Source organism: Dreissena polymorpha, chromosome 1, assembly GCF_020536995.1.
Source record: "Dreissena polymorpha isolate Duluth1 chromosome 1, UMN_Dpol_1.0, whole genome shotgun sequence".
Taxonomy (NCBI): Eukaryota; Metazoa; Mollusca; class Bivalvia; order Myida; family Dreissenidae; genus Dreissena; species Dreissena polymorpha.
Window position 1 is genome coordinate 167,382,838 of NC_068355.1, and position 16,119 is coordinate 167,398,956.

The 16,119-nt window shown below is 35.0% G+C and overlaps 1 protein-coding gene across 5 annotated transcripts in view; it reads right to left on the reverse strand.

Annotated features, from left to right (window-relative positions):
* Positions 1-891: 891 nt before the first annotated feature.
* LOC127860058 (alpha-mannosidase 2x-like) overlaps positions 892-16,119 on the reverse strand; it is a 33,372-nt gene continuing 18,144 nt past the window's right edge. For all 5 annotated transcript variants that reach the window (XM_052397840.1, XM_052397811.1, XM_052397851.1 and 2 more), the window contains 2 exons: positions 6,583-6,703; positions 892-4,541 (listed from right to left, as the gene is read on the reverse strand). In XM_052397840.1, the coding sequence (XP_052253800.1) occupies positions 1,290-4,514 (3,225 nt within the window). In that variant the 5' untranslated portion in view covers positions 4,515-4,541; positions 6,583-6,703 and the 3' untranslated portion in view covers positions 892-1,289. The remainder of the gene's footprint in view (positions 4,542-6,582; positions 6,704-16,119) is intronic.

The following is a 16,119-nucleotide window of genomic DNA, read 5'->3' on the forward strand; positions in this document are numbered from 1 at the left end:
CATGAACAAGCCATAAATTCTATGCATCAAATTAGTCATAATCAATCGACCTCCGCTGCATATCCAATACAGGACTTCACAACATCCCAAAAGTAAAGAAATGCTATTAATATGTATTTAACGCAAGCCCCCTTTTCACAGAGAACGGCCCAAATATAACGGATGCTTATCAGAGCCTTTCACGAGTGTAAGATGCATCCACAAGTAAATCTCCTCTTAACTATTTTCGATATTGTTTAAATTATATGGAGGAATGATTGTGGACAAAAATAGAATTGGACAATAACTACTTTAGATGTGTTTGAGTTTTTATGTCCCCCACCACTATAATGGGGGACATATTGTTTTTGCCCTGTCTGTTGGTTGTTTTGTGTGTTTGTTTGCTCCAATTCTAATATTTTTCCATAACTTTTGCAATATTGAAGATAGCAACTTCATATTTTGCATGCATGTGTATCTCATGGAGCTGCACATTTTGAGTGGTGAAAGGTCAAGGTCATCCTTCAAGGTCAAAGGTCAAATATACAGCTTCAAAGCAGCGCAGAAGGGGACGTGGTGTTTCTGACAAACACATTTCTTGTTTTATTAACAAATTAAATTTATAAAAAAAACAATATTGTAAAAGGAATTAATTGATCATTTAATAAAGGGCTGAAACATGTCTTCTTTCAAGGAGTAAGCCTAAGGAACATAATGAGATTTTTTATAAATGTATCACTAAATACATTTTTAAACATAAATTCAACTACAATATTATTTTATAAATGGTCAATTTTCATAATTCAACTATGAGATTGCTTTTTGTGTGCATCAAATAATAAGTCGTAGATCAGTCGAACATTATGCGGATATGAAGAATACAACAAACATGAAAATAACAACACAAACATACACGGCCTCAATGCCCCTATAAACAATATTAACAATAAACAACACTTATATTACTTAAGTATAAATAAATATTAAAACAGACAGTAACACTATAATTTAGAACACTTAACAGTTGATTACTTTGTTCACCAGTACTGCTTCTCCACGCTTGCAGGAAAAATTAAAAGAGACGTCGGCAATACTATAAACAATGCAATACTATACAATATGGCACGCTTAGTTCAAATAAATGCATCTTCCATTCCAACGCATGATATTTCTTAAAATCACATCATAAACAAGCCATAAATAAACTCTATATATCCAATTAGTCACATTTAACCGACCTTCGCTTCATCTCCAATTCAGCACTTCGCAACATCCCATCATTTACCAAAAATAAAGAAATGCTATGTATTTTACACAAGTTCAAATGACCTCAGCTGCATGAGGTGAGGATTCAGATCTTCGCTGTTTGAAACAACCCTTTTCTCAGTTAAATGCGTCAGGGATGTCTCCTTAGCAACACGAAACTCTAGCCCCTTAAACAGGTTATTTAGATTGGCGGCACCATTCAACAAGTTGCACTCAGAACGGTCAGTCGACATTGCACAGTTGAAAGGTCTACGGTGTAGTACTAGACTTGTCGAATTAGCTTGTTTCATGTGACGCATACCTACGATAACTGTATCGCAAGGAAGAGACTCTTCTATGCCATTAAAATTAACTAAATTTCCATCTCCAACAATTGGAATAAGTGTCACAACACTGGGCTCGTTGAGTTGTTCATTAATAAACATAGCATCAGCAGACGGGTATGTTTGAACGCGCTTGGCGTTGGTATTTGACGTTTTTAACGAGGTTATCCTTTCGAGCTGGAGAACAAAATTCGCCATGGTAGGTAGATTATCCGTTACCCCTTGTCCAAGGCCTTTGTCATCATCTCTCGAGAGTTTCCTGTCCAGCATCACTTCTATCCAACCGCTTTTTAAACTCGTGGCGCCGTGCGGTTGGGCAGTGTGTAAAGTTAACCGCTTTGTTGTATCCTCTATCAAAATCATCGTCGTCACAGGATAATAATTTTCTTCGATAGATCTACTGACATTGTTAAAACGGCCCAGCAACTGATACCCATTTTGATCGGTGAAGAATACATTTTTATTATCAATGTCTGATTTAAGTCTTAAAATAACCTCTTTGTCCATGGTATTCATTCCGGTGTGGGACATGTCTATCATAGTTTCTATAAACACCCCATAAGCTTTCGCCCCTTGTGCATTGTATATTTTTAATGTCATTGAAAATCCATCATATGTGGTTTTGACTTCCGATGTTATTGGTCCTTTTGTGAACTTAATAGTGCGCGTTGATTTTAAGTATTGTGTCGCCTCGCCTTCTGGCGCAAAGATGTAAGCACCGCTTCGTTTAGCGGTGTAAGCAAGGACATCACACGACACATTGATGCTGATGTTTTCGTCCTGCTTTAGTATTAATCGTGTTGGGAAGCCAGTCTTTTGATCAATTACAATTTTAATGAAGTCATTTTCGATGTAGTCTTCTGACGGTTCATTTAGCACGGGGACTTCATTAAATGGGACTTGGTGGTTCAACGTTACGTTAAACAAATGCAGACTGAGCGGCGGTAATTCGGCAACGAATGATACTTGGTAGTTAGCGATGCCAGCTGGTTGTATCTGATGTTTTACCTTGCCTTTCTGTGTTGTAACTTCTACGTTGGCTGTGCTCACGTGGAATGTTATCACGTCAACGCGTCGTCTAGGCAACGAATTTGCAACGACGACCAGTGAGCCACTGACAGGTACCGTAAGAACCTCAGGAGACGGACAGTCAGTTTGCTTGTGGCGAAACGATGAATGGCGAATGAGTGGAACAGCGAGGTTACCGTTGGAAATCAAATTTGAGGCGATATGTTTGAATGCTTGTTGGGCGTCGTTTAATGCTTGAAACAAAACGTCGTTGAAATTTTGCATTACTGAAGGAACCGAAGTACCAGTTATTCCATCGTGATGCAAATAAATACCCAGACCACGTCTCGCTGATGTGAGCAATGCGGTAACCTTATCACCCATAGCGTAATTAATTTTCTTCGTGCTTGAATGAAAGCGCGCGTAAGTATGAAACAGGTCTGCTGCTTTCATATAACGTTGTATATCCCTAGAGAGTTGCTTAAGGAAAGGCCTTGTACTATAATAACCAGTCCAATAATCATTTTGAAAGTCTGAATATGGGAAAAAGTCCCCGGACAATGATGGAAAGTTGTATTGATTGCGGTTATTGTGATATTCTTTCATTGTGGTCATATACTCATTGATTGTTCCAAACTTAATTTTTATTTTCCATTCCGTTTTATTATTCATGTACTCGAACATCATGGCGTAGCTTTTGTAAATAAGATCATAATCTTCCGAATTAACGTATGAGAAGTCTTCACCAAGAAACATTGGCAAAAATAAATTTTCACCCAGATTGGTATCGGTTTTAGTTCTTTTTCTGTAAAGCTCAGCAGTGATTCTATACTCTTCGTACAAAATACGCGACCGTTCAGCGATATTCTCTTTTGTTAGAAACACCACTTTATCACGGGGATCTTTGTGCATGAACGCATATTCACGACATATATGTTGGTGGTTCGGCCCACACGTATCGCCAATCCAGTAACCCCTATATGCCATCAAATGACAAAATATGTCATTTTCGTTTGTCGGATCCCACATTTGCCTCCAGTTAAACTCTAAAGCGTGCTTTCTCATAAGTGTAGCTTTTACCGCCTGGTGGATTCGTAAAATGACAATGTTTTCTACACCAGCCATTTTCCATAGATACGGAAGCGTGCTTGAATATCCAAACGGGTCGTTAACCCATGCGTTCTTCGGCTTCACTCCAACGTTTTCTTTTAACCACTGGTGACCTTCAATCAGTTGGTCGATTACAGGACCATAGTGCGTAACCGCCTCGTCTGGCATCACCCAACCACCGAGGACAATTTCCAGTTGACCATTGTTTACGAGACGGCGAAATGTAGCCTTTGTTTCGGGCGATATGTCTCGCCACCATCTTTCCAGGAAGACGGTCTCTGCCCACTGGAAGGTCATGTTCGGGTACTGTTCTAGCTTGACGACCAAGTTGTCAAGGGTGTGCTTGGTCATGGACGAGTAGTATTGCTCCAGCGTCATGCCATAACCAGGGTCAACGTGAGAAAACGGGATGATATACACAGTCATATGATCCAGTCTCGGACCATAGGCAACGGAGGCGTCAGAAACCGGAAGTACATATTCTTGAAACCTTGGATGTGCTACGTTTTGTATCATAGAGTAGTTGGTTTGGGCTGGAAGGTCTAACGTGAAAATTCTTCCATCGTCGAAGGTTTTGGGCACCAAACAATATTGTTCTAACGCTTTTTTACCATATTCGTTTTTAGCAGAGTGCTTAGCCTTTTGCTGCGTTCCAAACATTTCCATATGGACGTCCATTGCATTAAAATTTAACACAAAGCTATTGTTCCGCTCATTCAGCATTTCCTTAACAAACTTAAGAGCAACCAATAAATATGCAAGACCACAGAGCGCAAACAGCCGTCCGAAGAGTCGCCTGCGCCCGCAATGACGAAACCAAGACGCCATCGACCTGGAAGTCTGGAGTCGTCACGTCTGAAAACAACAGTGCAACGGTCAAAGGTTTGCATATCAATTTAGGCGTTTCAGTAAATATTAGCAGGCAGCGCAAAAACTGTTTGAATCCGACTCTCCTGCCCGACTGAAACGTTCCCACATTTTATAATGTACGCCTCACATACAACTATAATTATTTTCACTGTTATGAGTTCAATCCAAATTAACACCAACATATTTAAATACAACATATTACAAACATGGACAATACTTTAATATTAATATTTTCCTGTCATATGCTTCGTGTTCTTGATGGTTTTGAATTCAACACCAATTCACATATTTTAGCAAACGTTTGCACTATTGGAAATGGTGTTATTCTGAATATTAATACTTAATTGATTTGGACTGAGCAAAATGAACTTTTCGGATCCGATAGCTTTCATTTAGAAATTATTTACTACGTGTGTGAACTTTAAAATAGTTATGTATACATAGGATATGTTCATACAAAATCTCAAATTCTCAACTGCAGAGTGAGTATGTCATATTCAAGAAAGAAGTATGTGTATCAGAAAAATTAGCGTTGTCTTATTGTTTCTTTTTTACAAATGTAGTTTAACGGCGTAGTTGGGTTTATATCTGGCAGCAGGACCCTTCCATAAATAAAATGCATTGTAATTGTAATACAACTAATAACAATTGAAAAAAATATTGATACAGTACAATAGCGAGAAACGCACACACGCGAAAACGACATAAGTTGATGCAATAATTCTACAAATGATGTTTTCTCACAAAATGCCTCAAAATCATTAGCATATGTTTATATGCAGAGAAATTACGGTACGGGTTAGGGACTCGTGAAAATTGAACTCAAAAATTTATAAAACAGCAATAATATGTGTCGCGTTGTTCATATTGATTAGTTGAAATAAAAATAAAGAATGTTAATACGTTTCGTCCGAAATGTATTTTTTTGTTTCAACATGTGTCGTGTTCTGAGAAAACTTGGCATAATGCACGTGCTTAAAGTGTCGTCCCAGAATAGCCTGTGCAGTTCGCACAGGCTAATCAGGGACGACACTTTCCGCTTGTATGACATTTTATCGTTAAAATGAAATCTCCTCTTAGCAAAAAATCCAATTGAGGCGGAAAGTGTCGTCCCTGATTAGCCTGTGCGGACTGCACATGCTAATATCAGACGACACTTTACGCACATGCATTATGCCCAGTTTCCTCAGAACACGACACATATTGAAACAAATTCAATTTCTTATAGAGCAAAACCATTTTAAATAATAAAAACAAACTAGTAAATAATGCGAAAATCCTGAGCGCACTTTTGTAAAACAATTAAAACATCGTGATCAACCCGCTGAAGACAATTTTGAAATGTCGTTTTTAATGTTTAAATACTTGTATATTATGTATATGCGACGTACTTTACAAAAAAACACAAAAAAAACACAATAAAAACAGCGAATAATTACCTCTGATTTGTATTGTAATGACAATAAACGAAGTATCCAGTTAACATTAACGAAAGCATCTGACAAAAAGTGTGTATAGTTTCAACACCGACCATTTACATAGCTCGGGGCTATTAATTATTGCTAGTAGGCGGAAGTGAGCTTCAAACTAATAAAAAATTCATTTTCTATGAAATGACAAGCTTGAAAATTCACATCATTGATTAATTTAGTAATCAGGATCGTTTAACTAAAGTGACTTTAATGTTGACTACGCTTAACGTTTAGTTAAAAGAAAGGTAAATAGATCTAGGTCCGCCTCCCCAATCCCCCCCCCCCACCCAGCTTAGGTATTGAAAATGTCTTCAATATAAAGTAAACGTTTTAAAACATCTGATTTTATCAATATAATGCGGTGGGGTGCAGGTCTCCGCTGACCAGTATCGCTTGACAAATGCCTTAAGGCACCATTTAACGGGATTTGAAGGGGAGGCTGCGGGAAAATGCGCATTTAGTTGACCGAAAAATCTATACTAATGGTTTTAACCTATCTAGTTTTAGCTCGATTGCATCGAAAACTGATTATTGAACATTCTCTAGTCCGTTACCTTGGTAGAAATAGTACTCTGTGTCGTTTGGGGGAGATCTTAAGAAAGCTCCCACAGTGAGGCTCGAATCCTTGACTTCCCGGTCGCTAGGCGGACATCGTATCCACTACGCCACGGCGACCTGCGGACCACATACAAATCCCCCAAGTATTATCCTTAACTTATCAACAAACGCCAAGTATGGTATGAATATGGATGATTCTTACAGTAAATCAATCAAAGAGCTCGATTAGCACTTCTATATTAATGATGATATAAATGATACTAATCTTCCTAAGGAAGAATTCGTGACTTAAAATCCTCATGGTACGTCATATCTAAAGTCAGGAATTCTTCCTTGGGAAGATTTATATCTTCCTTAGGAACAATTACATCTTCCTAAGGAAGATTTAAATCTTCCCGAGGAAGAATTCGTGACTTATGACCATATTAGCCGCGTCATCTTAAATCTTCCTGTGAATTTTGAATTCTTCCTTAGGAAGATGTAATTGTTCATACAAATGTTATAGACAATCAGAATTCTGCTAAAAATAACAACCAATTAAAATACGCCTTACATTTCACGCGCGCTATTACATGTTCTTATGAAGTTTGAATTCTTCCTAAGGAAGATTCATTTGATCCCGCGAATATTATAGCCAATCAGGGCTCTTCCAGAAATAACAGCCAATCAAAATCTGTTGATTCCACGCGCGTTATTTAATCTTCCTATGAATTTAGAATTCATCCTGAGAAACAAAAAATGTTCCTAAGGTAGATGTATTTTACATGAAATGAAAATATGAAAGAAGTTCAGCGCTTAATTATGCCATTTCGTATTTAGTAAAATTATTATAGTATTCAAGAAGTATTTTAATGATTTTTTTCATTTTATTCAGTTATTCGTTCATTTATCGAATTTTCTTTAAAACAGCGAACAGCAGCAGCATAAGTATTTGTATCCAATAACAGCATAGATTTTTGATCTATATACGACTTGACTTATATAGTTAAAACTGTGAATATATATAATCTTTGATTAATTAATAAATGACGCCGTAATTTACAACATGAGCTGATAAATATATGAATTTATTTATACAGAGTTTTAAAACATTTTAAATATTATAAATGTTTCAATACGCGTACGACATTTATCATAATTCCATGCACTGATCACGGTCATTGATCACCTCTTTTTTTGATGCATTAATAAATGAGCCAATGCTACTTCCAAGGTGGCGCTCAGGCCCGGATGTTTTGAAATTTAACGGATAATTTTACAGGGTGATTAGTTTTTATATGTTTTCAACATAGTTCGCCTTTTTTTAAATCGGAAAATGTAGTGCGATTCAGCGATTATAAAAGCATCCAAAGATGTACAGAAACATAGCACCACAACCCATTTGGAAACATGAGGACCTTTATAAGTTGTGGTATGGTTGAATTCGTAAAAGCAAATCGATGTATTTTGCCTGTGTGACGAGCAAATTCCTAGCCAATATAATCACTAATCACATGAAACGATTGCTTTGAACCTGTACAAGTTATTACGTACACAAAACATCGGCTTCAAGCCGATTTAATAGATAAATTTGCGTTTTTTAAAAAGAGATGGAGCCAATGCCAAGGAGGTGGCGCTCAGATCAGGAGGTGGCGCCCATGCACATTTATAGCTGTTTAAACTAAAATATTTTATGTTAAGGCTTCTATTAGGTTTACAGGACTTACATTATTTTTTGAAAGTTGACTACTTCTGCTCATTTGAGTCGCTTGCGTTTTTAATTAGAAAAAGTAGTTTTCTAACAATGTCTTGATGAATTTAAACGTTCGTCTTTGTAAGATAAGCACATTTAACAGGCATTAAATGGAAAAAGACCACGCTATCTTCATTTTTGGGTGGTTGATAGTGGGAAACATACTGTATATCAGCCTTATTAAGATTCGTTGACCTTGGCCTTTTAGTAAATTAAGCATTTGGATAAAGAGACACTAATCGTCGTTTCAAGAAGAAGTTATAATCTTATATTTATTTCGTGAATATCATACTGCATACCAATACTGCGGTCGATTAATTATTTTGATAATGTTGAACATCAAGTTATTGGTTTTAATATGTATTACAAATTTTTGGTATAAATCGTATACTATGGTTTTATTAATGTTGGTGACTTCTTAATTGAGATTATCACTTATATATTTAGAATAAATACATCTTATTTATAATAGAAGGTGTTTATGTTCTGTAACGATTTTTGCCTTTGTATGTACGTTGACAAATAAATTGAATATAACAAATAACAGTATCTATTAAATGTACGTCATGTGATAATGTCATTGCGATACAACTGTTAATTGATACATCCTGCATTGGCGCCGCCTCCTATCATTAGCGCCATCTCCTAAGCATTGGCTCCATCTCTTTTGGAAAAATGCAAAATTATCTACTACGTCTGCAAGAAGCAAATATGTTTGTGCATGCAGTGTCTAATGTGTGTTGTACGTAATCGTTTGATGCCGTTAACGATTAAATTGGGTGGACATTTACTCGTCACAAAGTAAAAACTCATCGAAATGCTTTTTAAAGCTCGAACATGCCACAAATTATAAAGGTTTTCACCTTTTTAAAAAAAGGTTGAGAATGTATGTTTATGCATATTTTTGGATGAATTAATCTTCGCTGAATCGCACTACAATGTCCGATTTGAAAAAATAACGCGAAATATAATGAAAATATGCATAAACCCTTACCACCCTGTAAAATTATCCATGAACTTTCAAAACATCCGGGCATGAGCGCCACCTCGGAAGTTGCATCGGCTCATTTATTAATGCATCTCACAAAAGAGGTGGCGCGCGTGATTAACGGTCGTGTGATTATACACAACAGAACATATTATATTATTGTGGCGAGGTACTTTTTAGTCTGCTAAGTGGTTAGATTCGGCAATGGTACGCTAAAGCCGACATTCCGTTGTATTAGTATGGCGTTGTTGTTAAGTGTTGTTGATATTTACCCTCGGATATCCGAACCTTTTGCTGAATGTTTAACTTATTCCGAAGTAAAAAAATGATCTTAATCACTTATTCAATTTTGCACTGTACACTGTCTTCATTGAGACTTATTTTCTAGCCACTCATTAACAACTATAAAAACGAAATCTTTTACGCGCATCCAATCACACAAAAATCTTCGGAGCCTTTCGATAAACGAAGATTAACAATCCTATCAATTTCAGTTAAAAATACCCAACACTTTATAATTATGTCGCGCGTTTGGCCTACTTTATACTTCATCGCTAGTTTAATGCGTTTTTTAGTGATTAAAACTGAGAGTGTTTGTAAAGACACTTATTGATTTAAATAGTAGGAACTAACCACTTTGCTTTATAAAATGTTGTTTAAGTCGTCGGCATCAATCGACTACCGCTTTTTTAGTTTCATCAATCGTAAATCATTCTCAAACAATGTATGTCCGAGCGTTTTCATGCGTTTTTATCTTACATATGTTGACATCATAGTTTTAATACGCAACAATATGATGAAAATCAAATTTAAAAAATAAATAAACAATTGACAGTTGTAATATTCTTTATAAATAATATGTTACAATCAAGGGTGCCAACTTGTCACAAAACACGTCCGTTTTAAGGGAATGTATAATGAAACAATGTCTTCAATGAATATATTAATTTAATGTAATTGAAAAAAAATGCAATCCCAAATTAGGTCTGCAGGTAAGCTATCAACACACAACATTTCAACTAATTACCTTCCTCCAAACAAGAGAAAGTACAGACTGTTTTTCTATTTTTTAGATTTAAACTAGGGACGGGAATGAATACATGTACTGGAAAGGATATTCGAATATTCGTTTGTCATTATTCGAATATATTATAATATTCGATTTTTAAACCTTATATTAAAATGTCCGAACCTATGACCGTCCGGAGCAAATTACTATTCCTGATTGCCACAAATGCCACTATAAATCGTATCTTATGTGCAGCTTTGAAAAGTTGGATAGAGTAATATTTATTTGTTTAAGATCATTGATTATTATGCTAAGATGTAAGATATTTCAGGAAATCACATTACCGTAATTCTAATTTTTTACAATACTTCTAATTGAATTGGATTACTTTCCATCGATCATATGTATGCTTTTGATTTCTCTACTTTTTCTGGAATTAAGAACCACGACGATTTAATTGGTATAAATTTGAGAAAATAAATTCTGATTAGATAATCATTCATTTGATATATGGATAACGGAATTAAAACATACATGCCAGATCTCGACGGGACCGCGATTTGGGTGATTGTCCCGGCGACATAATATAAGACAATTTGTTCCGATATTCGTTTAAACCGTCTATAAGTTCCCCAAAAAATCGCTCTTCATGCTATATAAAGTACGGTAAGCTAAATGAATACAACAACAAGTAGACTTATCAACTATGCAAGAATTAAATTAAATAAAGCTTAACTGAAACATAATTTTAGTGATGGTACGTATATTAATTCGGTAACTTGAAATGAATGTAGTTATCAGTTTAAGTCCTCAATATTTAATGCTCAATGACATAAACATTAAATACATATAAGCTTCTAAAATAAAAACTGCAGTCAATTTGATGTTCAATGCACGTGCTTTCGTTCCAAAGAATTAATTTATGTGTATGTTACTAATTTCATATCTCAAATATAGAATCTATCTTGCAAAACGCAGTGTTGCAAAACGCACACTTTTATTGCTTAAAACTTTAAACAGGCCGGATAGATAATACATTTCGTGAAATTATGTAAAAAGCATGTTTAAGTTTCGTTTTATTGCTGCAAAAGGTGCACTGCAATTGCATGAAACTGTATTTACCCGGGATTCGGTAATAAATCTAGTGACAACATATAGTAAACTTTATGTGTTCGTTTCGTCTTATTGCTACGTTGCACCATACTTCGGTCAATGTGAATTGAATCAGTGTTGCAAATGTAAATTTAACAAAATAGTTATACCATCACGATACATTAATGAGTTTTGTGTTTTAATTCGTAAACATCATTACCAGACAGATCCTTTTAAAGCCACATTAACACTCGAAAATCAACGAATATTTCGTAAATTATTTCGTAAAATAAAGTGTACCCATACATCAGTGTTACTTATACTTGCCAAAATTTAAACGATAGATGTGGTCTGGTAACATTGTATCTTGTTAAATCTATGTTACCAGACCACATCTAGCGTTCAAAGTTTGGCTATTGCTTTAAGGAACACTGATTTTTTATGGGTTAACTTTAAGTTATGAAATAGTTTACGAAATATTCGTTGAATTTGAGTGTTAATGGGGCTTTTAGATAATGTCTCGTACCAAGTTTCTGACTACAACGAGCATGGTATCAATTACTTTTTAGGTAACGAGTGACCGCTTTTATTTGCTTTGATTTTATGAAGATTTTCTTCCAATAAGTTCTTAAAAACGTCCACCTCTCGGTCACTAAAGGTTTAAGCCCGTTGTTCGCGTATTTCTTTTGTGACAGAGTCAAAGGCTGTATTGGACAATGTTCGTCTGACAAATTGCGCGAAAACGACGTCATTTTCAGAATTGCGTTGTTGGTAATTTTACAGTGGTAAGTTAACAAATTGCATTGGTTAGGTTATAACAGAGTATCCATCGCTAATACAAATAAAAATATATGGCGGTAACATATTCATGTAAATTACTGCGCTAATCAAGTAATTACAGCTAATATTAACCACTGTTTATACAATTGACCGCTGAGGTTAAAAAACCTGTAACAACACATATTTTTAAATGTTTATCAATAAACGTTAATGTTTCACATAAATTGACTTTCATATTTGACTGATTTTCTGAAAATAATTTGTACATATTGCATAACTCTGAATTGAGAGTAAATTGACGATTGGTCCCTCTCCTTATACCCTCCCGTTTGCCAAATATAATCTCGTTCATTGATGGCAGCTGTTATCAAAGCAATTACTTATAATGGAAACCAAAACTGCGACTTTGTACATGTACTTTTTTGGAAGTGCATAAAAATAGAATATTCGAATATAAATTTTGGATTCGAATATTGGGCCGATTTTCGAATATTCGAATATTGGGATATTCGGTCCCATCCCTAATTTAAACCATATTCACATTTCCGATATCGAATCACTGGGTGTTGCTTCCCTTGATACAATGAATCGAGAACATTATAATGTTTATTACATAAAATGCTCAATAGATTAACAAAACGCTAGTCAATTTGTAGTTGAAGTAACTCTTGGATTGTGTATATTAGGATGTGTTTCAAATTGTTTGTTTGTAAAAAAAAGGTTTGTGTGATACAAAGGGAATCCCAACCATTTTCTCGCATTGTGCATCTATATGACTTTTGGTACTAACCAGGGACCTATCAATTCACAGCCGTTTTGTTTCCAATCAAGCAAAATATTATAAGTTTGTTGACAAACTAACCAAATTTCATAAAGTGTTATAATTGTCGAGACAAATGCCTACTGTATGATACCTTCTTGATAACGTAAACGCTTCACGTTAAAATTATGATCCAAGAATTCACGTTCTGGTCTCAAAGCAATCTTTTTTTTCATACAGAGGTATAATTTTACAATCTATTAGAAAAGGTGTGACAAGATTACGTCGTCTGCCAGCATTATCGAACGAATACTAGTTTACATGGCATTGTTTATAATTAGAAAAACTTAACTATGAAATGACGGCTATCACACTTTTATCGTGTATGTAAATATTATTTTTTGAGAAGTAATTTTAGTGATTACTTATAATCAACACACGTAAAATTACGCCATTTATTTGCAGACAGTAGTTACTACTCTAGAACTACACATCGTGTGCCTCGTTTTGGAGTCATTGATCAATACTTGCGTTGTAATACTCGCTTAAATTTGGAATATAAAACTCGTCTTTTGTGACGGTCCGTGTCAATCTTCACGAAGAGTTGTCATTCCTTGCTCTCAAATACAATCTCTGCCATCACAAGAAAATCCTACCAGATTTGGTAGGATTTCATATTTTTTTGTTTAAGTATAATTTTATGGAAAGAAGTATCATTTTCTTTACATTTTGAAAATAGCATTTAAGTTTAGGATCATAATACAAATGAATTACCTAAATTAAAAATAACAACGGTAAAATTATTGTACCATGTGGCTAGGCTATCATCACGTGTTTACTTTTTAAGGCAGGGATGTGATCCAGCTATGCTGGGTCGAGTCAAATAGCTGCGCATGTTGGATCCGTGCACCGGTATATACCGTCTTTTTGTGTTTCGTTTTGCATTCGAAAAATCAACGCATATTAGTTCAAATTCCGATTTTCTAATGACCGAAACAAAAATAAAATACGAAAACAAAATTAACTTCTTTATATCGTTTTTCGTTGTTCTTATTATAAAATATAAAGCGAAATGTATTTCACTGTTCAAATTTCGTTTCAAACTTCATATAACAATCAAAGCACTGAAGATACAACGTTGTTTGCTACTGCAAAATCTTAGACGCAACTCATTTTATCAAAATAAGGCTATAACCTTTTTCATCGCAATTTCGACATGAACACAAGCCATTGAAATGTATATAGAGTGTGTTTTAACGCACCGGTCGAGATATTTGTGCACTGTTTATCATCATTTTTATGTTATAAAGATAACTTAGACAAAATAAGAACAACATGGCCCTTTTTACGTTCTGAAAGCATAGAAAGTAGGATGAACATGGCATAATGAGAAAGAAAGGTTGAAGGCAATTTGCAATCACCATCATATTTAATGAATATTGTTAGAATGTCGAATACCTTTCGCACTCAGAATATAATTTTATGAAGGAAATTCCCTGTACACAACTTTTGATTTTCTACCCAATATACAAATTCACAATATCAAGTAAGATAATTGATGAAAGTAAATAAAACAAGAGGGCCTGAAAGGCCTAAAGTCGCTTACCTGAGATAAAAAGAAATGAACTGTTCTTTGCAGCCCAAGATATCAATGGAACAAATGTTCTAACCAAGTTTAATGAAGAATGAACAACAAATGGACCCTTGCGGCCATGTTTTTTTAACAGACCTTTACCATTTTTGAACTCTTCCAAGATTTGTCCAAATTTCATGAAGATTGGACAAAAAATGTGTCTTCTAGACTGTTCACATGTTTTCACTATATACATATTAAGAAAACCTCCCCACCCCCAGGCGGCCATGTTTTTCGATTGATCACGACCATTTTCAAACTCGTCCAATACATCCACATAACTAATGTTTTGACAAAATTTCACGATGATTAGACAAAAAATGTGACTTCTATAGTGTTTACAAGCTTTTTTACTATATAAATATAAGGAAAAAGACCCCCCTGGCGGCCATGTTTTTTTACCGATCCAAACCATTTACGAACTCAACTGTCGAATCCAGGTGTGGTAATGCGGTCTCAGTCGCTTACGCAAGTGAACCGGTCGCGTGACGGTTACGAGTTATGTAACTTTGTGAGCACTTGTGTTATGCGGAAATAATTATTCGACGAACGCTTATTTACGGTCAGGATGACACCACGGACTGGATGTAATTCAATTAACTAAAGGCGTCCAGTCAGATACGCCTGAATACACTCAGAGAATTAATCTATAAGTGAAAACCAAAGCAGATTCAACGAACACAACTAACTTTAATTCTAAGAACTAGAAAAAATAAGAAAATGACAGAGAATTAAGAACAGGTACAATCCAAGTCTAAAGAATCTCTATGTATCGTTACAACAATGAACAGAATACAGCAAATACCTTAATGAATGTAAAAAGAAGTTCACAATCTGTCAAAAACACTGATATAAATATAAGTTACTGAGTGTGTAGAAGTTGCTTCAAAACTCTAGTTTAGAAAATAGGTCTAACTTTATCTAAAGAACACACTTGATGGGGTTTCGGAAAACTACAGTGAATCAACTGTAAAAATAAGAACATTTACTAAAGTTATTTAAATAAAATAGAGTATTTCTTATTTAGAAAATACCAAATAAAAATCATCTAAATAATAAGAATAATTTGGAAAAAAATGCTAAAATGTCTTGATGCTGGTGTAATAGTAATTAAGAGCTTACTTATATCAACTTTCTAACCTTTTTCAAGAGTTGTTACCTTTTTAAGAAAGCATCAAAAGGTGAATTATTAAGCCAAAACAGCTTATTTTATACAGTTCTGAGAGCACTGCCAAAACAGTCTATTTCCCCTCAGAACAGACCATTTACAGACATTTTGATTGGTTAAAAATATAATCTCTACTCATAGACTAAAAACATAATAAAAACACTCAAATCAACACTATTATTTAAATTGAACATAACCAACAACTTCTACTAAAATATTTAAGCTACACATGCATTCAGCTATCAATCAAAGCACTGAAAGTACTGGTGGATTATTGACATGAAATCTCACAACGTGGCCCTGATTCAAAAGGAAACTAAGTTCATTTAGAAAAACATTCAAGTTTCTGAACCCTGTCTTCGCCACTGCGA